The sequence below is a fragment of the Patagioenas fasciata genome, chromosome 1 (assembly GCF_037038585.1).
Source record: "Patagioenas fasciata isolate bPatFas1 chromosome 1, bPatFas1.hap1, whole genome shotgun sequence".
NCBI classification, from domain to species: domain Eukaryota; kingdom Metazoa; phylum Chordata; class Aves; order Columbiformes; family Columbidae; genus Patagioenas; species Patagioenas fasciata.
The window spans coordinates 117,966,409-117,994,059 of NC_092520.1; the positions used below are offsets into that span (position 1 = coordinate 117,966,409).

The window sequence follows — 27,651 nt, forward strand, 5'->3', positions numbered from 1 at the left end:
TGAATCCTAGTCCTAGACTGCAGAAACCCAAACCTGGGATTAATCCCACTGCCAGACTTGTGATTGAGAAAAAACTGAGCAGGTATCCTAAGGCATTCCCAACCTGTCTCATCCTAGCGTGGCCTGCTTACTCATTTGTTCCCTGTTCATACACTGTGCGCTCCAGGTAGATAAAGTCCAGCAGAAATGCAGTACGGATCTAGCAGGAAGATACTCTACAGACTGATGCAGTATTTTAGTAGCTCTGTTTCATTCTGTTGATTGGGAAATATGAGTGACAAACAGAATTAAAGAAGGAGGCATTGAGGCTTCTGTCCCCTTGAGATGTACAATGATACACATGAATCTTAGTAGTTCCAATACAGAAATGGGCACATCGTGCACCTGAGACCATGCGGAGTTGTTGTTTGCAACACAACAGTCATCAAATTATTCAAACTGACTCTAAGAGCTAAGCATAAATAAAGGTGAACATGACGTACTTTCTTAGTCTCTTATCTGATTCTACGATTTTGTAGCTGATGAAGAGTAAATATAAATAAATATATATAGTAAAGTTATTAAGTATTCTGTTGTCAGTGTTTGAATATCTGATCAGGAATATTTGCATAAATTAGCAATCAGATACCAATATATATGTTCTAAAGTGTCTAGGACTTTTCTCTGTATTAGGCTATTTCACAAATTCATTTGAAAGAATGATAATGGTTATGAAATATAGCTTATCTTTTATAATACGGCAGGTTCTCTTCCTAGAAATATTCAGGATGCATATCTATTGTTACCATGCTATAAGTTAAGTCATTCTTTCAAGCCTTAGTCTTTCAGGCTGCTTGTCATCATAATTACTGTGATTCATCACAATGTGATCTGGCCATCACTGAAGAGGGAATTTGTGTACATAATGAGATATCAGCTCCTGATCAGGCTTCTGAATTTATCTATGTAGTTCACAAAGTTTAAAGTGGAAATTTCAGTATAGTAAGAATTCCTAACTGTTCTAGATGTTCCTGTTGTGATTTGGAAAACTTGTATCATTTCCTCACTCAGAAAAGTTTAGGGGTCTGTTTTTCCCTCATCTTTCCATCTCCTTTCTCTCTCCCCCATTAAAAGTAGTGCATATCTTAAGGTAGGTGTTAAATGGCTCTGATTTACTCTAATGGATTTGTAATCACAATACTAACAACACTACCTGTATAATTCAAGCCTTTCACTGATTCCTCCTGATTAGCTGAGAACAAGCATGTCTATATAGTGTTGTACTCCTTTATAGGACTCATTCTGCCCCTGATGCAAAGCCAGCATACCAGACAGTGTACCCCAAACCCACACACTGCTGTGTCATAAATCTCTGCATGTAGGATTTGACAGTAATCGATATTAACCTTTACCAATGTAGAAAACCACAGAAACTAGAGCAGAGACATTGTATCTGAAGTTTCCTTTCACTGTCAAAAAAATGTGTATTTGCTGTAATTAATAATTTTTGGAAAGCAAAGTGAGGTCTTCTCCAGGACGTTGCTTTTCCTGGCAAACCTTGTGTTGACATGTGCACATATGCATCTAGCTAGCTTGAAAAGCGTTACAAAAGTAATCCACAACAAAAGAAACATTACATTTTGGGACAGCAGATGCAGAGTGGAAGGCCACATGGACAGCTGCCATCCCTATAATGTGAAACAGAAACATGAGATCAGCTTCGAAACAGGATTAAGAGACCCAAATGGTGGTAATTTAGTCACTGCAGTAGAAAACTGTGATATCAAAATTCCCATCTGCTAATAAGCACATATCACTTTCAGGACGCTACCTCACTGATATTCTTCAAGCCTCCCTCACTACTTCTTTGCAGTGAAACATTTCATTTTCAACAGTCCAAATCTCTGATATTTCATTTTCACATCAGTGCAAAGCAAAAGATGAGGTTTTCCCCTCTTCCTCTCTTATGTAAACAGAGATGGAACTAAAGAACATCCCAAATGCCCCTAGCAAATGATTGCAAACACTAGGGGTGCTAACATGACAAGCAAGACTTCAAGGGAATGTGAGAAGGGAAAACCCATATTCTTTAGTCACACACATGGGACTTCACTGGAACTAACTGAACACAGATGACTACAGATCAGCCCAAATCCATATGTGACTCAAATACAGCACTTTGATGAACTGGAATTCTTATTCAGTTCAGTGTGAGAGTCTAATAAGGATGGAAGAAATTGTTGAATTCCTACCATTCTTGCTTTCCTGAATAATTTATAAATGTGTGAAAATTTAAAAAAGAAATAAAAATCCCTGAGGTGTAGCCTTCTTCCTTTTCATCTTTATTTACTTTAAATGATAAGAAAACTTCAGAAAACATACTACCAGGTAATGAATGCCTTTTCTCTGAAGTCAGCAATGGTTGTATGTTATTGGTGTAAGAAATCAGGAAGAAATACACTGCAATTACTAATGTTCTACCATCAATTCAATGTACAAAGCACACTTAAACCAGACGAAATTTATATGTTTTGCTAAAAAGCAGAAGACACAATGGGAAAATAGGTTTTCTATATTTTAAAAATGAAGTACTGGGTCTGTGGTCAGGTTTGCTGCTATTACTATTGGATTTGAGATTCTAAGTCACACTCCTCTCACTTAAATACATCATAATACTAAATATAGTAAAAGTTTTCAAAAAGGATTTGCCTCCCTTTATCTAGTTTCTTGTTAGAAAATTATGGTTTTGTACACCTTAAGCTCATGTCTGATAAACTCCAGAAGAAGCGGGGCATTGGATTGAAGTCATTAGAAGTAAAGGCAGTTGGTTTGGCTTTACATTGTATAATTGCATTATCTAGTGTTAACAATAGAACAAAACAGGGACCTGAATACATTATTTTCTAATCTAAAGCAAAGATTAATTCATTGATTCTATGTGTAAGGGAAATCTGGATATAAAACAGTCGTAGTAATCACAACAAAAAATACATTATTGAAAGAAAAAGGCACATAGTGTACACTCAAGACGTAAAGCAGCAGTTTTTAATAATAGGAAGTCGAAATAATAATAGGAAGTCGAAACATTCAGTTGAGTTTTTGCATGATATCTCTTTCATTGTTTTTTTTTTTGTTTGTTTGTTTATTTGGTTGGTTGGTTGTTTTTAATGTGTATTTTTACCATACATACTGAAAGACTGAAATATTTCCATACTTAACTGTAACATCCTCTGCCTGGGAGGAGGATGAAGATCTTTATGTATCTACCACTTCATCTAACAAACCATCCAGGCGAGGGGGTGCACGGGATCTGTCCTTTCCAACATTTCACACTGTGGACCCAGTAGCTAAGGATGGGGAAAAGCAAAGCAGAAGAGCCAGTTTCTATGCTCTGAAGGAGAACACACCAGTTAGTAGATGAAAGAAAATATACTCCTTGATCTCTTCAACCTTTTGTAGCAGTGCTTGTGAAATGAGACTTTTAAGACAATAATAGTTTGTCCAGATTTGCCTGAAAAGACAGTAAATAGTGCATTCTTGACAACTTAGTTTCATTTGTGCACCAAAACTTGGGGTCAGATTCTTGGTGAATAAACTTTATAACATGTATGAAGAGGCATATCTGTTCCAAACCACATTCCCAGAAAAAAACGGAACTATTTTATCCACTATTCTATCTCCAAATTCAGCTTAGGGTGGAAAGCTAGAATGTAAAATATCACCTTGTATGAATAAAGGGTAAGTTGGTTTCAAACTCATTTATTATCAAGGCAGTCAAACTCCCCAGAATGCCACTTATATCACCTCAGCGTGGCTCACAATTGCATAAGTGAAAACTGCAAACTAACCACATTTACAAAATAAATGGGGTAAAAGTAGGACTATTTCAGAGGCAAAGCTGGGCAAAACATCAGACATGAAGAATAAAACAGACCGTGACACCTCTTCAAAATTTAAGATTTATTTGTCCTTTTTCCTCCACGATTTCTGGGACTTTTGGTTATCTGTCTAGTTTGTGTTCTTTTTTTTTTTTTTTCGTCTTTTTTAATGTAGTGTGCAGTAAAAGATTCTTATTAGTCACTGAAAAAACAAGAGAACAAATAGCAGGTGGAGTGTGATCTTTGTGAGATTTTAATTTCATAGTAACCACTTGCATTATGTGATTTGATTTCTTCTGTAGTGTCCTTTTCTTGAAAGATAAAAGCTCATTAAAATACGTAAAAAGTTTTGAAAACTTCCTCTTCTGTACGTAAAGAGAAAAAATAGTAACTCCTCTGACTAATGAGCTAGTTATTCAGAGGTGTGTCTCTTTTAGGGCATTTTTGAAGAACTTGTGTTCACGTATTTAGATGTGGGCTCTGGTCCCACAGCGGGAAGTGGCAGTGGAAATGGGCTTTTCTGAGGGGGGTTCTTGCAAAAAGGGAAGTCTCTTGAATCAATTTCTCATTGTAGTCTTAAAGCAAGACATTCTCCAGTGCTGAACTCTCCTGCTTCTCAGCCTTAATGATGGATAGGTATCCAGGATTTAACATGCATTAAAATGAAGGTAAGTTTTGAAAAAAATAGTGTAAATGGTCCTATTGTTTTGACTCTTCAGCTACCCAGACCTTTAACATGTATTTGACCTATAATATTTATTTCATTATTCCTTAATCAATTTCAACATTGTCTATTATAAAATACAGGGTCTTGAAAAATAGGAAATTACAGCCTTAAATGAAGTATAAGTTTTAAGTAGTCTTAATCAGACAAACAGTTCTGGTGTTTGCCTTTAGGTAAGACTGTGCATTAGAGACACGAATAAAAGATTCCATTGCTTACTGGTTAAATTTACTCTCTAAATTAGGCATATTTTTCAAGAGCACTTGAAATTGTCTTTTTGAACGATGCTACTATTTTTTACAAAGAAAACATTAAAAAATAATCTGTTTCTTAAAATGTTAACTTTTGTATTTAGGAAGATATAATAATCAACCCCACAAGATTTTCAAAAATGCCTTTATTCAAACACAGGGACAGTGAACAGAACTACAATTCAGGAAACTTTTAGGCCTCCTGAATTCTTAAAATTAAACTGTTTACTTCCCCTACACTCAGAGTAACTGCTTTTATATTTTGTGAAGATTGGTTTCACTACTTTCATTTTTCTTTCTCTTAGGGTCTAGTTCCCCGATTTGCCAGGTGGGTTTTTCACAAGACCTTACAGTCTCTGCAGCTGCAGTGGCTGGAAGTTCCCCCCATGCTATCTCGCCTTTCTTTACTCCAGCAACCCACTGTTGTAAACCAGACATTACTGGGCAGCAACAAACAGGCATTGACTATAGTTGAAGTTCAGTAATGAAATGAAGGCAATAAGCAAAAGACCAAAAAAACCTCCTAAAATATAAGTGTAATACTTTTTTTTAAGTATTAAGAATATTTATCTACTAAAAAAAAAAAAAAGGTATTTTTTGACAGTGCACTCTTTGGAAAGCAATCAATTATTGAGATAGTTTATATTGCATTAGATTGACTGGACTGTCTGTAAGTGTATTTGGTTAGTGTGCATTTCTCTGGAGACAAAAAGGACTAAAAGGTCTTTTTTAAAAAAAAAAAAAAGTCAAGCAATGAATTCTATTTTGCACCTTATGGACTGAATTTCAAGACCATAAGCTCACACAAAGCTCTTTGCAACACAGCATTAGAAATGCACAGTCCTGTCTGTGTATGTTTGAGAAGAAATGTTGTGTCATTCTGCTCAACTATGCTGCCATAAATAGAAATATGCATTATTTGAGAAGTCATGGGTTGAAAGCCTTTATGTATGGATTATGATGGCTTTTCATTCCTCCTGATGACCTGGGGTGTCCTTACATTGCAGTGCTTTCACTTTGCTCTTTCCTGTGGACCAATTCATTCCATATAAACATAAGAAACACCCTGTGAGTTCAGCCCCACGGTCTATCTGCTATTCTCTCTGCAGCAGTGGCATCAGGAGGTGCTAACTGGATATCAACCTCAACTCTGACCACCTCCTGCAGCCCATTCTCCAGGTATTCTCCCCGCATCTATAGTTGCTGAATTAGGGATATCAGAGAGTACATCCGTCTCTAATACGTTTAAGTACCTTTTCACATTCCTGCTTTCCATGAATTTGCCTGATCCTGTTCTCAGCCTGCTGGCAGTGTTTGCGGGAGCAAGGTGCAGGAGTCCACTGGATGCTGAATGGAGAAGTAACTCTCAGTGCTGTACAAAAGTTACTCCTGGGAACAAGTTACCTGTGGGAAACAGCAATGACCACCCTGAAATACCTTTATTTGACTCAAATTAGAGTTTTGTTGTTGTTTTTTCTGAAGTTTATTCAGAGTTCAAAAATCTTCCTTCTCCTGCCCCTGTGTTTCCTCTCTCTAACTGAAAGCATTTATATTACGCCACAGATGATTTCAGTTTTTAGCACCAAATGTTGTTGCTACTTTAAGATTTATTTTGTTCTTTTTTCTATTTCAAGTCCCCTTTTGACTTTTTTTTTTTTTTTCTCACAAATGTAGTCATGTTACTGACAGGCACAAATATTGTTACTTGCTTAGTGTTTTCCATTCTCATTAATTTCCCTTCTTCCTAATTCAAATAAAGTTCATACATGTGCCTAGGACTATTTTTGATAGTTCCACCTCGTGGGAATGGATGAGGCCTTTACAGCCACTATATGTTGAACTGCAAACCCTTGAAAGCTCCTTGTTTTCATTTTATATTTTCCCCGAATTTTACACTTGCCACACAGTGTACTGTCCAAGGGGCATCATTAATGGGAAGTGAGGGTAAGAACAGCTCAACTCTTCCCTCTGCAGGCAATTAGAACTGACTTACTTCCTATAAACACCCAGCAGGATTTTTTTTTTCCATGCACATGGTGTGACATACACACTACAGCTGCTGCTGCTACAGCTGAGACCAGTGCCAAAATGAACCAGGTGGAGGAATCTCCTTAAAGAGTTTTGTTATGTTTTTTTTCATAGCACTTCATAAACAATGATGGCGTTCATTAAATGACCTCTTATTCATGTCATTATGCAAAAATAACACTATAAATTAATGTATATGTGTATTTTTTTTCCAGGTAATCTCATTGCAGATTTTTTGGATGTGCTGAACATTCACACATTTTCCTCTATATGAACAATGTCTCTTGTCAGTCAATATATTGTGAACATTTCAATATGGCTCCAGTGGTCTTTTTGCTGATCTCTGGCTAACACACGTAGTGTGTGAGGATTTAGTATTGGAAACAATTGCAGCCAAGGCAAATCAGTTAGTTTGGGAGTGAAAGACCCCAAACACAGAGGCGTAATAATTCTGTGGAGAACTCGTAATATATTAGAGGTTGTTTTACAATAAAGCAACCTTTGTATGAATACTCAGCCATCAAACAGCAATTACGTCTTTCTAAAATCAACTTTGATCAGTGTGGAATCTGACTGCTTCCTGTATCCCAAACTTAGCAGCCACCTGATATACTCCAGCTGACAGTCATGTTTGCAAATGGCAAGATTCATCTATCCTCAAATATTTACAATTCACGTCCTCCTAAAGTAGATACCTAAACCAGGTAACACAAATCACAACCTAGAAGTGACAGTTACTCTGCTGTCACTAGAGGTTGGATAACTCATACAGTTACAGCTGCTGGTTTTGTGTCTAACTTAACTTGTGTCAGGTGGCTCCTACCCCAACTGCCTGCTTTCAGTGTCGTTGTGTCATATCTGTGGTCTGGCCTTCCAGTCTAAGTGGTACTGCCATTCAAAACCAGCTCAGCACGGCACATCTGTCCTCTGCCCCTGGCACCCAGTTAAAGAGTGCACTTAAATAGAAACATCCTGGGAATAGAAGGCACCAATGAGCAAGATCCTTTAAGCATATGTCATTTCATATTTACTTCTTATGCTTCATACATCACTTAACTGGTGAAGTGACGGTTTTGTCTTATTTCACAGATGCAAAAAGAAAATATCATGTTTTAAGTGCTTTTTCAACCAAACTTGGAACTAAAGAGTCTCAGTTTCTACAAACCCGAGGCCCAAAGCATTTGCTATGGCACGTACCACAGTCATTCTTGTCGTGCCGATATTAAGCTTTTTCCAGCCTAAGATAATGTTTTCCACTAGCCTGACAAGTGGACAACCAGAGATAATGGGTAAGTAAAATATTAAGCAATAGTTCATCCTACACTAGCCATCACAGATGTCTGACTTGAACATGTCATCAAGGCACTTTCTACAGCCCATAGAGAGAAATGGAGACCTGTGCTAGGAGAGATGTCCAAGACAGGTAAAAGAGAGTCACCTAACATTTTGTGAACTGCAGAAAGGTAAACATGAATCTCACTGCTAAAGTCATTTTCATGTTCAACGGAGCTCAGCAACTACCTGCTGCACGTAAAAGCAGAGCTCCTGGGGGAGCTACGGGGTATGTAAGCCTTACTGAGAGCCAAGTCTTTTGTCTATGCAGTGGTGGGCTCTCTCTTCCTCTCTGTAATCTCATTGTAATTGCAGATGCACTTCGGCTACATAATGTTCTGTGGATTACCAAGCATGAGTCAAGAGTTATTCTGTTCTGGAACAATAACTTGACAAAAGAAGAAACAGACAAATACACAGTGAAGTATATTTTGATTTACAAATTCTTCAATAGCACTCATGAAAGGAAAGTAAGTTGTTTAATGGTTATCCATAGTTTAAAGTTAATTCATATTATTGCATTCAGTAGATGAATTTGCACAATTTCATTTTCAGTGCTTAGTACCTTTGTACAATTCCTTCTTCCTCCTCTTAGGAAAGACTGAAGGAGAAGAAAAAGATAATACATCTTGAATTATACTCTGGTTTTAATGCTAAAGTTAAAACACAGCTTTTTGCAAAAGAAACAGAAGATGTAATTGAGGAGAGTGGTTGGACAAAATTTATTTACAAGGCGCCTCCAGGTCAGTTATTTCCTGCATGCTGTTAAGACATCCAAGCATTTGTGATAATGTTCTGTCTCAGTTGGAGACATATCATTTCTGAAAGCTCATTATTATCTTATGCTACTTTTCTTGGCACGGATTTTTTGAGCAGGTGACACATAACACCTTGGAATATTGGAGAATTCTTTCCTTAATTAGACATGTTCAGATTCGGAAAAATCCAGCTCTGCTGAACAAGAACTCAGAACAACCCAAACTCTCCCTCCATATTCCCTAGCAACTCATATCTCTTGAAGATTGCTCTGGATCACCTGGTTTCAGGAAATCTTAAAAGAGTAGAAGTTTTCAGCTAATACTTTGGACATTTTTTCTGTAAGTGGGTTAGTAAAGCTTTTGGTGGTAGTAGCAGATGCAGTTCTCAGTTGTCAATAGTCCAAAAAGCAGAAAGACACGTTTGTTCTCACCTGCCACCTATTCACACGTCTAGAAATAAGGCTCCATAGTGGCTTTGTAAAGGAAAACATTTTTTTTATTATGAAATCCATGTAAAATATGTATCACTCTTTCTTTTTTCCCCTTTCTTTGTTGCAGTATATATTCAGAGTCTTTCATGCATCATATATAACATTTCTTTTTTCAATTGCACCTGGCATATTACAGAAGAAGCTCCTGAAGATATTCAGATCTTTTTTTCACACAGGTAAGGGTCTTGTGCAACATAGATACGGAACCATGTTTTTGTGCCTGTCTTTGATTTACAAGACTCATATTTCCTTCCCACAGACACGTAGGAAAAGATTTCAAATGCCAGCAATATATAAAGAATGCAAGGAAAAAAAATATTGGTTGCCATATGAAAGAAATATATTTCCAACCATCAAGGAAAATCAACTTAAACATAACTGTAAGAAATCTGAGAAATAATTCAAGTGGACTGTCTTATTACAAAGCTGTTACACCTCAGAGAATAGGTAAGTGCTATCTCATTATCTACTATGAAAAGTTCATTTATTGCGTTATTTCCTTGGTCTGGAAAGCAAAGAAAGGAGGGATGTGTGACAAAGTCAGAATATTAATTCTAACTTTCTATGCATTTATCTCTCTTGGAATCTTACACAAAGATTAAACAAAATGGATTATGGCTCAAAGGTTTGTATTTTTTTCTCTGATGAAATATCATTGTTTATCTGTAACTGGCATTTTAAAAAATTGATGGGTTAGTGTTAGAAAATGCAATTTGAAAAGCATTATATCCTTACTTTCTCCAGTTTTTACTATCTTTTTATCTTTTTTTTTTTTATAGTACTGAAGAAAATATGGTTAAAAAGAAACATAAATAGAAAAAATGTAATTCATAACTGAATTTAAGAATATGAGTGTTCTCAAACATCAGTAATATTTCTATTTATTTATTATGCCCTTTTCCAGTTACAAGTACTTTGACAGTTATTTGTAATTATCTACAGTTTTGAATAGTCATATAAAATTATTTTTTCTTACTTGTCTAGGAAGTTTGAATTAATCTCATGGGTAAGAAACTCACCTGATTTTTAACACAGACTGCAGATTCACATACCTTTAAAATATGAACATGTTGATCATATTCCAGATCTATAACCCAAGAATCAGTCATAACTCAAGGAATAGCAAAAAGCTTATTCAAACCTACTAAAATTTATTTTCAGTTAGTTCTCATTTATTCTGTTTTAACACATTAGAATTATTTTATTTACCTAAAGAATTACATTGCTGTCAGAGCCAGTTATAAGCAAGATGCTTTATTTTAGCAAAATAAAACATTTTTAAGAAAATCAGATTTTCTTGGAAAGACAGCAGTAATAAAAAGAAAATTTAAAAAGCAGAAAAATTATGTGCAGGAAGACTGTAGTAGGTGTTTTCATAGCTGACTGGGAAGATGCTCACTTCCAGACTGGCTGCCTGGGTCTGATCCCACCTGCAGTTTCCAGAGCAGAGTTGCCATAGTGCATCCAGTCTTAGGATCAAATGCCTCATACAGCAACAAAAGCTTTCAGGTGATGTTCAGGGATGATTCTTGAGCTACTCTGATTTTCGTGACAACCTCCCAAGCAAGGGCTTGCCCAGCTCCACCTTGGCAGTTTCATGTCTTCTTCCACCCTTCTGCTACTCCTCAGGCAAACTTCCCACCCAGGGCCTCCCCATGGAACATACGGATGGGGTGGGCAGGAGTGAGTGAGCTGATAGGTGAGAGGTAGCAGGATCTCCCTTTCTTCCTTCTCTCTCCATCCACTTAATCTTCATCCCCTTGCTCAGAGCAGTCACCACCACCTCTTTGCAGAGGCCAGAGTGCCAAAATTTGCTTGCTGTCCTTCTTCCATTCCCGCTTTAGCCATTTTTAGCCATCAGCAGGGTGCACACCTGTCAGAGCTGGCTCAGCCAGCAGCTTTCCCTCATGCCTTAGCACCAAACACAAACCCTGTTAACTTGCCTTGCCTCTAAAACCCATTGCCAAGCTTTGGCAGGGCACCACAAAATCTGAGTGTGCTTGCAGGGGATGGTTTTCACTTTGCAATTACTGACTCCAACACTGCAAACCTGAGTTGTCTTCTCCCTCCTAAGAAGGTGCCCTTTAGGTCACACACATCAAAAAGGGTCATTTATACCTGGGCTCTCCTTCTTAAACAGGAAAGCCTCCAGCTGGGCTTGGCCCCAGACCTTGTGCAGTCCTGCTGGGAGTTACCAGCCCCTGCAATCCAAGCTTTCTTCCAGTAACATGGAAGGACTTGAGCATACTGGTGGATGAAAAACTGTACACAAACTGGGACTGTGTGCTTGCAGCCCAGAAGACCAATCATATCTTGGGCTGCATCAAAAGGAGCATGCCCAGCAGGTCAAGGGAAGTGATCCTGCCCTTCTGCTCTGGGGAGACCCCAACTGGGGTACTGCATCCAGCTCTGGGGTCCTCAATACAGGAAAGAGATGGATCTGCTCAAGAGGATCCAGAGGAGACCACCAAGATGATCCAAAGGCTGGAACATCTCTCCCACGAGGAAAGACAGAGAGTTTTGGTTTTTCAGCCTGGATATTGTGACCTTTCAGTACTTAAAAGGAGCCTATGAGAAGGATGGAGATAGACTTTTAGAAGGGCCTGTTTTGACAGGACAAAGAGTAATGGTTTTAGACTAAAAGTGGGGAGATTCAGGCTAGACATGAGGAAGAAATGTTTCACACTGAGGGTGGTGAAGCACTGGCCCACATTGTCCAGAGAAGTGGTAGATGCTCCATCCCTGGAGACATTCCAGGCCAGGCTGGACGGGGCTCTGAGCAACCTGATCTAGTTGAAGATGTCCCTGCTCATTGCAGGGGATTAGACTGGATGACCTTTGAAGGTCCCTTCGAACCCAAATTATTCTTACGATTCTACCATGACATATGGTCTGATAAAACAGGATTCATGCACACCCTGTGCTGCAAGCATCCCAAAAATTACTCATTTCTGGTTACCTGGGAGGGAGGGTGTGTGCTGAAGAAATTTCCAGGTGGTAGGAGAGAATAGCATGAAAAAAACCTCTTTCCTACTCTTGATATGCTCACTGAAGGGAGAGATGCTCTGGGAATAGTATTTCTCAGACTAAATGAAAATAAGGTTGCTGCTGACTTTCATCACCTTTCATGTCTCATAGTGTGCCTTCACCCTCAAACACAGGTGTTGGTCACTGCCAACAGCCTTGGGGACAGGCAGAAGCTAACAATTTTACAAGCCTGAGGTAGCTCTGGAATAAGTGTTTTTACTGACTTTATAGGAATTTCGCTTAAATAGAGGAGACTTCTCAAAGAGGGGAAGGAAAAAGAAAAGTCTGAAAGGAAACCCCAGTGTGACATACAAGTCTGTGGAGAGACGTGGTCACACAGCCCCAGCTACTAGAGCAAGTACAGCGACTTCATGGATGAGTAATGCTGCCACTTGCCCTTTCTGTCTCTCTCTGACTTTTGTATCCAGCACCACATTGCAGCCCTGTTAGACCCAGACCTCACTGACCCTGTCCATAGACTTGCCACACACTTCTGCTGCTTCTGGGAGAGTTTTTCCAAAAAACTTCAGCTGCATTTCCTCCCTTCACAGCAATTCAACAGCAGCCAGAGGGGACTCAGTGGGAGTGTTCCAGCACGCACCCAGGATCAGTATCCTGACACTAGAAAGCCACTGTAGACTTGTTTATCTAAACCAAAGGTTAAAATCCCAGGAAGTCAAATGTCCCTTGCTTACAACCCTGTACCTTATCCCTTTCTAAAAAAACAATCATTGCCATCATATTCCATGCACTTTGTGATTGGAGAACAATGGCAGGAGGGGGATTTTTTGTTTGTTTGTTTACATCTCCTAAACATGTTGTGCTTTCTCCATAGCAAGTGCTTGCCTGTTCATATAAAAGAGAGAGAGGGGGAGATTTCTGAAGCATCTGTAGCAAACTTTGCATGTTTAATAAGACTTGTCAGGAGCTGACATCTTTTCAGTAACCTCTCAGTGAGAGATGAAACTTCATTTTTTTTTTTTCAAAGTTATGCTACTAGGCTCATGGTCAGACTTGTGGTAACCCACCAGACACAGTGGAAATTATCCTACATGGCAGGGAGCCTGTAGCAACTCAGATGTCTCCTTGACATCAATCCTCACTCTGGAGAGTGAGCTCAAAGGTCTCACTCCTCCTGTCCACCCTTGCTACCTTCCCTGGAAAGATAAATGGAAAAAAAAAAAAAAAAAAAAAAAGACTCCCTTTATTTTGAGACGGAAATGGATGCCATTTGTGAGCAGCACTTTCAAAGAAAATATGTCACTCACTGAACGCCTTCTTTGGGTGTGATAATCTCCCAAATAGTCAGCAATGTATTTTAAGGACTAACACACTCTGTTTGTTTTGCGTCACCATGAATATGAGAAAAAGCATGAGGTACACAATGTTTCTCTGTGCTCTTTTTTTCAGAGAAACTGAACCCACCGATCAACGTCTCAGTTTCCCTTGAAAACAGAAGTATTAAAATTCACTGGAAACCCCCGCCTACTATTGGCTCTGCAAGTAGCAAGTGCTTTTTGTATCAAGTGAAAATAACAGATCACAAGGTAAGTGTTTTTTTTGGTAATACACTTATCCTGTATCACATAACTTCCATGAAAACTATGCATCCCTTGAATTTAATAGAATTAAAACCCAAACTTTAAAAAGGCCCAAGATCTTTCATGACTAATCTAACTTTTTTTTTGTCTTTCTTGTCAAAAATGGAAAATCAACACATGAGGTCTTTCAGAGTCATACTTGCATTGGACTGGATTTGTTTTTTCTTTTCTTTTTTTTTCTTTTCTTTTTTTTTCTTTTTTTGTTTGTTGTTGTTGTTTTGTTTTTTCTTTTTCTTTGTACGTTACTATCGCAGAGATTATTGAATTTTTTGATATAGAAAAATGAGTATTGATAAAAACCAAAGTTTAGCAGCTGCTTTGATAATATTTTTAAAGAAAAAATCCCATGTTATCTTTGTTATTTCTACATACACGATGAAAAGAATGATCCATGCTGTTTGCATGTGTTAGATATACTTTAAAAACTTTAATGGTGTATCAGCAGCTTCTTTTAAGTCTTACCAGTAAGAACTGGAACAGTGTTATAGTTTAGGCTGTGACATATGGTGACTAAATACCATCTGACATTACCTGGTGGCATTTTTAAATTACCTGGAAATAAGAGCTGAAAAATTTTCATGGAAATTCTTATTTGAACTCTCATAGAGTAGAAAGACAAGCACTTAATTCAGGATACGGTAGGTATGCAATTCAGATGTGTGTTGAAATGTGAATTTTCTGAATCTTTGTTGTTTTCATCCAGCTGTTTTTGAAGTTGTGTTTTTGTTTAAGAACCTAAATTTCAGCTAAAACACACTTGAATCAGTGCCCATTGCTCTGACAATAAAAGGCTCATCTAAGCCGGCTGCAAACATTTTAAACGTGATTAAGCCCTGAAAGAACATACGACTAAATTAGTATGGATCCACGCCTCTTTAGACACAGTAGAAAGGAGAAGTGCAATGAGGTTGACACATTATTGATCACATAATGTTATCTTCATAAATTACAATAGGGTTTATTAATTCAGATGCAGTGCTAATACTTCTAGGCAGTTTCCAGAACTGGCCTGGTTCTTCCCACATTCCCTCATTGCAGCACATGAAAAAACAGTCAAGTACTGTACGCGGACATACCGAATGTTCCCAGTCTTCTTTGAGTTTTTCCAGAAGACAGACAAGTAGCCTCCTTCTAGACCACCTCTGCAAATAATTGTCATTCCCCAAACCATTCCCAAGTCTTATACATCAAAACCCCTGTCCCACATCTGGGGACTTGTCCTTGTCCGTTAACATAGATCCTATTCACTAAAGGCAGTGAACAGAGGGAGAAGGGAGGTTCATGCCAGATCCTTGGTGTTCTATTCAGACACATGATGAGGCCCTTCTGATCCCATTCTGCCCATGTACACAGTTTTCCTTCCTGTTTTGAGACTCAGAGCAATCCACAGCGTTCATACAGCCACTGCAGCCACTGTTTCCAGCTTCCTAACACCTTCCACTCTCTGGAAGTAAACATCAAATACATAAAATAGTCTAGTATACCCTTAGTTAAATGGAATAAACTTCTTTTGCTTTCCTTGTCTTATACAGCTGTTCCTCTGCTTTGTACACATTTGTAGGATATAAACATACTAGAGGAAAGCAAAGTAAATCATCTGGGCATGGAAGTGCATAAACATCTAGAGCAGCGGAAAATCATGTTTTGTTTTGTTCTGGTTTTTCCTCAGATGGGATTGTTTGGGAATACAGGAGAGAAGCAAGTGTGATAACAACAACAACAAGATATATGAGGGTGTGAGATAAATGAGGGGGTTTTACGGTAGATTTGAGGAGAATCAGTGTCAAAGTTAACAATGACTATGATAGTATTTACCTAGCTGAGGCACGAAAAAAAAGAGGGCAGGTGTGAGTGCAGAGTTAAGGAAGAAAAGCACAGCAGTTGCTAGAAACATAGGAGGGAGAAGAACGGAGCAAGCCTGAGATACTCTTCCTGGTCAAAGCAAGGTCTTAATTGCTGTCACAGAGACCTAATGAGTTCAGGTATTAGGGTGTCCCAAAGTAAGCTTGTAGATATTTATTGAAGAACAGGTAAGAGTTTAATGATTAAAATATACAGGTCTACATTTATTAATTTTGAATGTCTGAAGAGATGAATTGCTGAATACTTTAGGCACACAAATAATGATACTGTGATACAGATCGATACAACTTGAAAATAGGGAGTTGAGTCTGATGGAAGCTAGGAATGGTGGCATGCACTGTGGAAACAAGATTAGAATCTGAAATGTTGGATAAGTCTGAAATCAGCAAGTAAAAATTCAGTGACAAGGAAATATCCTGTGATTAGGAAGCACAGGTCAAATGTGAATACACAGAATAAGGAACTAACACATAGGCAGCACTGCAGAAGAAAAGAGGTCTGTGGAATACACTGAACCACAAACTGAATCAATAATTCCATGTTTTTACACAAAGGTCAAATGTTATTCAAGTATATATGACAGGCATGTCACATGTAAGATGTAGGTTGTGACTAATTTGCCTTCCTAGCTACTGAGTTTCACCTGAAGTTTCAAACTGTGCTTTGGGCACCACCACAAAATACATGTTAAAAAAAAGGTTCAGAGAATGCCAGTGAGAGTTCTCAAAATGAGCATAAGCTTTGAAAATGTGCTCTAGGAATGGAAGACTAAGGGACATAGTCTAGATTAAAGGAGTGTAACTTGTGTTAAAGAGCATAGGCATCATATTTACCCATGCCATCTTGTGAGTAGGGAAAAAAGTGACTGGCCAAATTTGAAGTCAGGAAAATGTAGGCTAAGAGTTAGAAAAAGTGTCCTAATTCCAAGGACAGCTTAGCACAAGAAAAGGTTTCTGAGGCTGCTTGGGGATGGCTCTGTATAGAGACAATGGATTGGACAAATGTGCTCCATGAATGGTCTGGGTAGATGTGACTGAAAGTTTCTGCACATCATGACTTCCAGGAGGTGACTGACTTAGTTTTGTAGGAAGCCTTTCAGTCCTGCATTTTGAAAAATTCCTATGTTGACATAAGCTTATTATTGGCTCCTCAGGAAGAAATTTTCAAGCGCATCATTTGGTTAGCACTTCATCCTTGTAGTCATTTACAACTAGCTTTTGAAAGCCCAAGGGCTTTCCCTGATTTTTACTTACTTTTGAAAAACTTAGCATGTGAACTTTTGGACCTATTTTTGGCAGCAGATCTGGAAAGATCTTAAGGAGTGTAAAGGAAGTGAAAGAAATGGCAGGGTACACAGGGTCAAATCCATACCACACCAGTCAGTATAAGGAGAGCAGGATATCACCTATTCTTAGAGTTGACCTCATAATACTACCTCGTTGTGCTTTCTGAACACTAAAGATGAAAAAAATTCTGGGCCTCTCTGTGTCTGAGACACATACTTTCTACTTCTTTGCAACTTCCTGACATTATTTTTAAGTTGCCTAGGCAGGAGTTTCCTCTCCTGCTTTCTTTTTTGTTCCTTCTTAAATTCTCAACATTGTTTATTTACAGAAGCTGGCTTTAGTTTTCAAAAGTGATGACTGATTCAGAGATCCCTGTTTTAAACTCTGACATTCCTTGTGTGAGCTCAATCTTTTGAAGTAACGGGCTTTCTTTTATTTGCACAGTTGAAGATACTTCGAGCTAGTCACTACAATAGTGGGCATCCCTTACCACCAGTCAACTGAAAAATGCAAGATTTTTTTCTACAAGACAAGCAAGTTTAGCACAGTACCCACACCAAAACCTTGAAACTTACAGTTTCATAGTTATTGTATTTGTCCTGCACTTAGTGTGATAAAAAATGAAAGGGGAATCAGTGTTTTCAAATTCTTACTGTCCTACTATAGCTGATAACTCCTTCCATATTATCAGTTCTAGGTTCTTCTTAATTTTCAGTCCTGAGTTTTAATACAAGCCAGGTAAGAGTCAGATTGTGTCTGGACATAAACACTTGTTTTGAAAATCTCTCCTACTAGGTTTGAGATGCAAATAATAGTATTTGACATCCTCAGATCTGTATCTATTTGAACTGCAATGTGAAATCACCTAAAATACCCCCTTGAACCTTTCTTGACAGATTGTAGATGTCACTGAAGAGAAATATGAGTATCCCTTTCATAAGCCAGCAAAAACATGTGCAGCACAAGTGAGGGCAAAGAAAGAGATATGTATAAGAAACAAGATATGGAGTGAATGGAGTGAACCAGTCTTTATTCATGATGGTAAGTTATCATGTATTTACTATTCGTAACCCTTATCATTGAATATGTTCTTACTATTCAACATATTTACTTCACTACTACCTCTGTTCTTGTCCTTGCCCTATTTTTGTACTGTAGCAGTACCTAGAGGTCCACACCATGCACCAGCCTCACACAGCTCTAGGTGCTGTAGGGAAATCCTTGGTTTAATGAGTTGTATAATACCTCCTTGGTCCTAAAGCCATCTAGCACAGGGCTGTTCTCAGAAATGCTATATCTGACTCTTGACAGCCTTTAGAAAACAAGAATGGTTGGCAGCTGAGAAGCTCACTACAGCATAATATTAATCAAATCACATAGTCCTCAGGGACTAAGCCTAACATTTCTATTACTACATCAGGGGAATAATTTCTTATCTAACAGAGGTAGGAAGTGGTTTAGCTCTCATTTAAACATATGTGCTCTGGCCCCTAGAACTCACTTCAGCACAAATTGTACAATAACCTTGTACTACTTTTCCTTCACCTCCTATGACTAGATTTTACCATTCATGTGTTAATAAGGGAAGCTTGTGCTTTCCATGGTGAGAAAAATACCTTCACATGCAGCAGTTTAGTGTCAGGTTAAGTAAAGGCAAAGGAGTATAATGGAGTGACACTATATTTATGGAGAGAAAATGGTGCATAGACTTGTCTCTGTGCACTGACATGCAAAAAAAAAAAAAAGAAAAAAGTACAATACTAATGATAAGTAAGAAGATAGATATCTTTATTTAATGCAACAGATTGTGTGTTTTGGAATATGTCTTTTTGATCTATTGAGCTTCTAGTACATATTTATCTGAAGACAAAGGAAATATAAAGCCAGACATTATTATTTTTGCAATGGATTGGAGGTAAACTCAGTCATGGGGTTTATAGGATGTTGCCTGCCTACTCTGTCAGATGCCTCACCACATCCCACTGGTCTCATCCCACCTCTCATCTGCTGCCTTTGTTGGCCCAGATTCATTCATTTAATTTCATAAAGCATTTCACTTCTAAAGTGCTTGTAGAGGAAAGCGTAGTTACTCCACACGCTCATTGTGGTGAAGGAAAGAACACGTTCCAGCCCATTGGGGATTTGAATTACCCTTTGGAGACGCTTATTTCTTATCACTGAAGACAGGGAGAGACTAGGATCATAGCATGGCCAGCAGAGAGGTCTACCTGATGTCAGGCTGGACATACCTGACGGGTGGGCAGTGGAGGGAGGGGAAATTAGAAGGGATTTTTCTGGTGGGGGGATGTAGGTTTATTCACTCACTGCCAGCCCCTCACCAGAAGAAGGAAATGAAGTTGAACTGTCACCCATCCTGGTTCCAGCTTACCAAGCCTTGCTCTCAGCAGCTGCAACTCTCCTACAGCTGTTTTCAACCCTGCTGCTCTTCCAGCTTCCACTACAACTGTTGTTGATGCTGAACAACCAAAACATTTCTTCCGCTTCAGAAAAGTCTATGGCAGACAAGGCTGCCATTGCATATAAGCTCTAATACCTCCATGTGTTCAGTGCAGTGTGTTGTCTTACCCCTCGAGCCTAATGCACAGATGCACAAGTTCACGTAGTGTGGCAATTTCTCTTCTTCCTTCCTGTATGTGAAGAGGATTGGTGGCTTTTATAATATGAATCTATGAATATATGACATAGAGGCACCACATGCTCAGGTAAACCTCTTTAAACATCTCCTTTGATGCTGAGAGAAAGTTTGGGAACATATATAAGTGGACATTATGAAGTGCATTTTAATATTGCCTAGATTAAAAAAAACCTCTTTATTAGGAGTATCGCTCATTGTAACTCCATGAAAGTCAGGTACCTAATTTCAGAGACACAATGAACTGAAAAAATCAAATTTTTCTGTGGAGTAACTAGGAAGGAGAAGCATCCATTCAGAATTTTTAATTTTGCAATGTGTCAGTTTTTCTACTGGAAGCCTTGGTGGAGCATGCAATGACCTACTTTTTGTTTACTTCTACATGACATTCTGATGTTTCATCTAGGAAATGTACTACATTTCTTTAAGAATGTGTTTTTAAGAGTAATTTCAGTCTCCTTTTGAAAAAAGCTGAAACATCAAAATGAAATAACATAATTCAAAACATAACTAAAATATTTGTTCTGAAATGTTCCTTTGACATGAAAAGAATTTTTTAATTTTCTCATGGGAAATACATTCATTTTCCATTAGAATTAGCATATGCTCTTGAAAAAAATCCCACAATTTAAACTGAACTGAACTGTTTAGTATAGAAACTTTCTGCTAAAAAATGTTTGATCAGCTTTATTCACATATAGAAACTCAAAATAATTGGTCTGATTTTTAAAGCTGCTGAGGATTCATAGATCACTTTGAAGTTAATAGTAATTCAGAGGTGTTCTGCATTTTTGCAAACCAAGCCACTTGTTTTAGTTTCAAAGTTCTGTTATTTGTGACTAAGATTAACCATTTGCATCTGAAGAAAAACCACCATAAAATAGTCTATCTAAAACAGTACACATGCTTCCTTTTCTTCCTCCTTTCCAAAGTGCATGAGGCAAGAAAGCAAGAGAACCAAACCTCTTTGCGGTTTGGCTGGTGTAAAGACCACTGCTTCCTCTTCTCTCGGCTGTGTACGTGATATGGGGTTAGCAGAATGATGCAAAACAATTACCTCAAACAAAATAATTTCTACTACATAGTCCAGAGATTGTTCAGAATATATCTTCTGTGCACTCATCTCAACAGACAAGCAGGGAAAAACTCCTTTTTCAACTTCAAGTGAATAAAGAATTGCTCACAGGTTTGTAAGTTTTTTTCTTGGTTTCACAGCAAATTTGTGGAAATTCATAATATCCTTGGTTTACAATACAGATGGGTTCAAACTAGGAACTTTTGTACAATTCTTTTGTTCTTTGAATTTGACCTAAATTGATCCTAAAACTGTTGTGTAACTGGCCTCAGACTATTAACATTTTAAGAGCTGTTCCTGCCTGTTTTTCTTCAAAGTACTTAGTTCAAAGAAGTCCAAACTAATTCTGGTTCTAAAGCTAGGTATTAAGCAAAACCAAACAAAGCAAACCAGCCAAAAATACATTTTTGAGTCAAGCAAAGACTTGTTATTTGGGGTATTTTGGAGGAATGAATACAAGGTATAGATCAGTAGTATTTGTTGAACAATATAGACATGTATTGCTGGCATTTCTTTAGGACTATCCCTAGAAGACTTAAAAAAGATAAATACAGTGGAAACCAAATGTTGCTTTTTGAGTCAAAGCAAATATTTTGTTTGACAAAAAGCTTCCATTTTCATTTTGCCTTAAACCAGTTACAGCTGTGAAGGGATGAGGAGGCAGCAGCAGGGGATGATGGTGTGTGGACATGGGAGGTGGCAATGGCAGGAACCCGGGAGCAGCTGAAGCAACAGCAGGAGTGTGAATAGCAGATGGACAGAAGGTTTAATATCCAGAAGAGTAAAGGCTGGATGGAAGCATCCAGTGGCAGGACAGTCCACGTGCATCATGTGAGAGCAGAACTCCAGGGCAATGAGGGGATGGATGGCATTGGAACAGAGGAAACCAGGCAAAGTGCTGAGCTGAGGCAGCAGCAAGGCTGAGAGCTCAAAGGAGGAGGCAGGAATCGTGCTGAAGTCAGAAGCCCCTGTTTCCCCTATAAACCTCCAGGATATGATTCTTTAAAGTTGTGGCAGTTCGAGAAGAGTGCAATATGGACAAGTTAACTTATAGTTCATATATCTATGAACTACCCTTTCCCACATTATTAACATCACCTTTCTCTCTTCTTTTTAAGAAAAGACAGTAGATGCCATGCTGCTAAGCCTCATGTGTTGTCTCCTGATTTTCCTTGGAGGTTTACTGATATGTGCATGTAGAAGGTAATGTATATTTCTGGAAGGTAATATAAATTTCTGGTGGAAGAGAGATAAGGGTAAAAGTAATAGCAGTGGTCATGCACCCACCAATAATTAAGGCAGCGAACTTCCTCCATGCTACTACTTTTCTGTCTGGCTACGTATGTTTCCTATTGACATGGTAAAGAAGGCTTTCTTGAACTGCAAAAAAAAACGTGTTCAGGATAGGATGGTAACTCAATATCTGCCTTAATATCTGGAAGGTACAATAGGTAAATGGAATTCCTGTTAAAAAGTAAATTGATTGTTTAATTAATGACTAAATATTATTCATTATTAAGATAAGTTATCATGTGCTCTATCTTCTTCCAGTAAACAAAGATTCAAGGAACTATAGATATAAAAGAGCTAATATAAGAATACAGATTTAAAAGTTTCCCTTGGGGCAAACAAAATGTAATTGAAAGCCATCTGCATCTAAACATAAAACAATATTCTGGTCAAATAAAGAGGAGTGACTCTGATCTCCAGAGAACAGCTCGGCTGGCAGATCTTTTCAATGGAAAACTTATATAATACTCAAAACCAACCTATGTGCTGAAACAAAATGTTTTCATGATTTTGCACAGACACCACTCAGTCTCAAACATAAATTGTGCTAGACGTCAGCAAATGAGTTAAAAGATGTTTTTGATGCTATACTTGCTCCTTATCATCCAGCATTTCTCTCTTTGATTATTGCATTTCATAGGTAAAATTTTTAATTGCGAGAAGTATATATAGGTGTAGAGGTTTTTTTATCTAGAGACATAGTAGTATGTTACAAGCTCTCACTTTGCTTGGAAAACATATGTTTGCACTTACCTGTACAGTCCTTTTGAATCCCTAACAGGCTAAAACCCAGTCAGGCTGAAGAAGAGCTGGGAAAAAAGTTGAGAAAAATGTCTGCAGTGAGTCAAAGAAATTACAGAATGGCTTTACAAACAGTAGATGCCTGACTAATTGGTGTATATATTACAGAACACTATTGATGGATCTGTTCCTGCAAACATTTAAGAGTCGCATGTCTGTGTCTCTCTCTTTTAGGTTTAGATGCCTGGAAGTTATAACTATGCCTGTTCCACATCCTTCAGATAATATCAAAACTTGGTTAGCTGCAGATGAGGATCACCACCAGGTAGAGTGTGTCTGTCTTTCTTCTCTCACCACATTGACACGCGTGATTCTAGTTGTGATTGGAATGGCACAGCATTAGATTTGGAGCAGCGGGTCGGTTTTAAGACAAACTGAGCAAAAAGTATGCAGAGTGTTTGTAGTGAAGCCAGAAGAGAACAGAAAGCTCGTGGAGATTACAGGACAGTGATTTCAATAGACAGGATGGAGAAAATCCTCAGTGGAATACTATCTCAAACGTACCTCAAAGAGAGTGTTTCAGCATATCCACACTTAATGGGCCAACATTTTAAGGAGTGATCACCCTGACTCCCTGCAGAATAGTCGGTCATGGGATATTACGTGTATAAGCATGTGGGCAAGTTATCAAAGAGAATGTTTTTGTGGAGATCTGCAAGTCATTTGTTATGTTGTAGTAAATGTGCACATTCTTATGGCAAATAAGAGGAGGCTCCACAATGCACGCAATATAACTTACCCCAACAGTGTACCCGGTGCAGGATAAAACTGTGTGCAGAGATGTTCGATTTGGAAGAGCTGATGTGCTTATCTCATGGCTAGCTTATCTCATGGCAAATTACAAGTCTCTAGTCAACCAGGCAAAACATGAAATAAATATTTGCAATATTTGCAATATTTGTGTGGCTGTCATCAATTGAACTCTTTTACTGGCACATTCGAAGCTTCTTATCTCTATCATTGTGTAAGTTAGAGGGAAAAGCGTGCTAGTCAGGCAGTGATCTATATCTCTATAACTCCAGTGAAACTACACAGTGAAATGTTCTCTGAGGTACAGTAAGTTTAGATCTTATCTGGTTTTCCTGATGAGAAGGTGATGATGTGCCCAAACTATGTATTTTCTGAGGAAAACATAATCAAAATAGAAAACTGTAATGAAGATTTTTTTCTGTCCTATGTACTCAAAACATTTGTTCAGAGCCTGTACATACATATTATAATTGTATCTAAAATATTGCTGATACCCAAAATAGCAAAGACATTGGTTTTAGACATACTGTAAAAGTGAAAAAGATGGTGCTGAGGTAATCTGTTTTATCCGACAAATAAATATAACCGCTGAAAGCTAGGCTGTGGCTTTGACATAAACTTTAGGTACATAGTCATATGATCCTGGAGGGTGACAAGCAAGAAAATTAGAGCTCAGAGCAACTAAGCAAATTTTCCATGAGCAGCCTCTAGACTGAGAGAGTAACTCATATGACCTCTGTATTCCAGTTACGTGACAGAGTACGTAATCTGTACTGATCCCAGATAAATCAAATAAGTAGCATGCTTCTAGCAATTTGTAATCCCATTGAGTACAGGCATTATGCTTAATGTAATTTTTATCCAACAGAAAACAATGTCACTTGAAATGGAGATGCACTCAGAGGTTGGTCTGGATGTTCCAGAAGAGAATGGAGACGAGAACATCCAACGATCAAAATGTTTGAAAGAATATGGATTAGAAGACCTGTGGGGATGACACCTTTTTTTATCTTCATGCAAGAGTTACCTTTCTATAAAGGGGACAATATTCTGACAGATCTAATAATGACTGATACTAGAGTTTGTCTGAGTCCAGTAACTTGCAGTATTTTGAGCTCTGATATTGTGCAACTCTTAAAATGATCGTTGGATCACAAAGGCAAAGCAGTACCTTGCAGTTTGTCTCTATTTCTGATCTGCAGTCTGGTAAAATTACACCACCTCAAACAATATGGATGCCATGCAGAGGAACATGGACAAGCTTGAGAAGTGGGCCTGTGTGAATCTCATGAGTTTCAACAACGCCAAGTGCAAGGTCCTGAACACGAATCAGGGCAACCGGTATCAATACAGGCTGGGGGATGAAGGGATTGACAGTAGCGCTGCAGAGAAGGACTTGAGGGTACTGGTGGATGAAAGACTGGGTATGAGCTGGCAGTCTGCTTGCAGCCCAGAAGGCCAATCGTATCTTGGGCTGCATCAAAAGCAGCATGGCCAGAGAGGTGATTCTGCCCCCATGGTCCATTCTGGTGAAACCTCACCTGAAGTTCTGCATCCAGGTCTGGAGCCTTCACTACAGGAAAGACATGGACCTGTTGGACAGAGGCCAGAGGAAGGACACCAGGATGACCAGAGAGTTGGAACACCTCACCTATGAGGACAGCCTGAGAGGGTTGGGGTTGTTCAGCCTGGAGGAAAGAAGGCTTCATGGAGACCTTATTGTGCCTTTTGCTACTTGAAAAGAGCCTATAAGAAGGATGGAGACAGACTGTTTAGAAAGGCCTGATACAACAGGAAAAGGGGTGATGGTTTTAAACTAAAAGAGGGTGGGATTCAGGATAGACATGAGGAAGAATTTTTTTTATAGTGAGAGTGGTGAAACACTGGCCCAGTTTGCCCACAGAGGTGGTAGATGCCCCACCCCTGGAGACATTCCAGGCCAGGCTGGACGGGGCTCTGAGCAACCTGATCTAGTTGAACATGTCCCTGCTTATTGCAGGTGGTTGGGCTAGATGACCTTTGAAGGTCCCTTTCGACGCCAATCATTCTATGTGATCTGATACTGAAGTCCACTTGGATTAAAATGGAGTTAGAGTTAGTATTTCACAATGCTGCAACAGCTTCCAAGTACTGTCTCATAGATCAATGCCTTTGAAGATCAGTTGTTCATACGAATCTCCTGCTAGCTATTCAACATCTGATTGGAGTGGTCATGAGAGATGACGGAAACAGTGAATATTTCTGGAAACAGCAGCAGAAGCTCACAAGGCTTCTCTAAAGCTCAGAAATAAACCCCAAAACTTTCTGAGGCACTGCATTGTGTAAAAATACGTTGTCTATAAAGAAGAGATACGTGTGAAGACATGTCTTTTAATGTGATGGACTTATTCCTTTGCAGTTAGCAAAATGAGAAGACTTCAGATCAGGTAAAGAAAACAAAGTTTTCATCTGTATTGTGATTGTTCAAATAAGCATAACTCAGAGAAGTTCAAGTTCAGAACTGACCAACCATTGCTATTTATTTTTCCCAGTCCTTTTAAAGAAATCTTTCTTTCCATTTCCATGAGGTGGTGTTCATTACAGTATTTATTTGATTACAAGAGAAGAAATACATAGCCTCTATTTTGCAAGAAGTTTCTGGGTTTTTGTTTGTTTGTTTGTTGGTTTGGGTTTTTTTGTTTTGTTTTGATTTTTGTTTTTGGTAGGTGAGAAATACAAATAAATGATGCACCTAACATTCTGGAAGGCTTAGGTGCTACCTAAAAATTCTTGCTTTCATTTCTGGTAAATTTTCTCCATGTTCAAAATAATACTAATTGAAGGAAATATTTGATTCCAATTGAAATAACATCTTTAGTGTTATTGTTTGTGCTTTTTTGAAATATTCAGTTTATAAGATACATTTCTGTGCAGAGTTTTGATTCATCCAAATATGTGGGGTTTTTGTAAAACGTCTCTCTCACTGCAGTGGAGAAGACTGCACTCATTCTCCTTTAATACTGAGAATGGTTGGTAACATCTGAAGAGCCCCAGCTGGAAATACCTGAACAACAAAAGCACAGTCATTGAGTTTGTTTGCCATATGAACAAGTTCATAACCTCAGGAAAAAACAGTAATTTTTACTAGGTAGTGTTACCTTTTCTGTTGCATTGTATTTTTTACAAAATGTAAGGATGGTCTTACTTTTGAACATCCATGCTCCTCTCCCTGTACCTGTCAACCTGATGCCTATGCAAATCATCAGGGAGAAGAGGAATGGTAGATATCAGGTAGTGAATCAAGTTTCAGTAATGACAACTCCTGTAATGTCTACTTTTCTGTCTTTAGTGCAGATGGGAAAAGCAACAATCAGCATATTTGTTTTTATCTTGGATGGTCGGACACCCACTCTGTGGGTAGACAAGACAGTTTATCTTGTCAGCCACGGTCCAGACATGTTTTCTCAAGAGGGGGAAAGAATTACTACTTCAGTTAAAAATCATTACAGGAGGCATTTAGAAAATAAGTGTCATGAACTTACAAATACCTTTCTTGATTCAGGATATAAAACTGATATAATGAAAGAATCAGAACATATGTGAGCTAAGTGGGGAAAAGAAGTACCACACATTGACCGAACACATCTGGAATCCAGACCTCATATAGTGAAATCAGGTCACAGTGAATATTATATCATTCCTTAAAATATATTTTATATACATATATTTTATATAGTTTTGTCTTGCAGTGTTTGAAGCCCACATCCAGTGCCAGGACTTAAAATAAGACAGAGGATCCATAAATTATTTTAATATTTTACCTGAAAATAGAATAATTCTTCTAAATTAAGGTTGCTTTGCTTAAAAGAGACCTTGGTTTCAGTC

At 38.3% G+C, this 27,651-nt stretch overlaps 1 protein-coding gene across 1 annotated transcript; it reads left to right on the forward strand.

Annotated features, from left to right (window-relative positions):
* The first annotated feature begins 8,046 nt into the window (after positions 1-8,046).
* LOC136097122 (interleukin-5 receptor subunit alpha-like) lies at positions 8,047-26,566 on the forward strand. The gene is made up of 10 exons (XM_065829192.2): positions 8,047-8,149; positions 8,508-8,662; positions 8,788-8,935; positions 9,509-9,617; positions 9,701-9,888; positions 13,879-14,015; positions 18,115-18,259; positions 22,065-22,149; positions 23,212-23,302; positions 24,656-26,566. The coding sequence occupies exons 1-10, from the start codon at positions 8,047-8,049 to the stop codon at positions 24,782-24,784; spliced, it is 1,290 nt and encodes a 429-aa protein (XP_065685264.1). The 3' UTR covers positions 24,785-26,566.
* Positions 26,567-27,651: the final 1,085 nt, after the last annotated feature.

Bases quoted from the DNA above. Each gene is read 5' to 3' on its own strand.
- LOC136097122 (XM_065829192.2), top strand. From the start codon at position 8,047: ATGGCACGTACCACAGTCATTCTTGTCGTGCCGATATTAAGCTTTTTC. The intron at 9,889-13,878 runs GTAAGTGCTATC...TCTTTTTTTCAG, and splicing joins TGTTACACCTCAGAGAATAG to AGAAACTGAACCCACCGATC. The intron at 23,303-24,655 runs GTAGAGTGTGTC...TTTATCCAACAG, and splicing joins CAGATGAGGATCACCACCAG to AAAACAATGTCACTTGAAAT.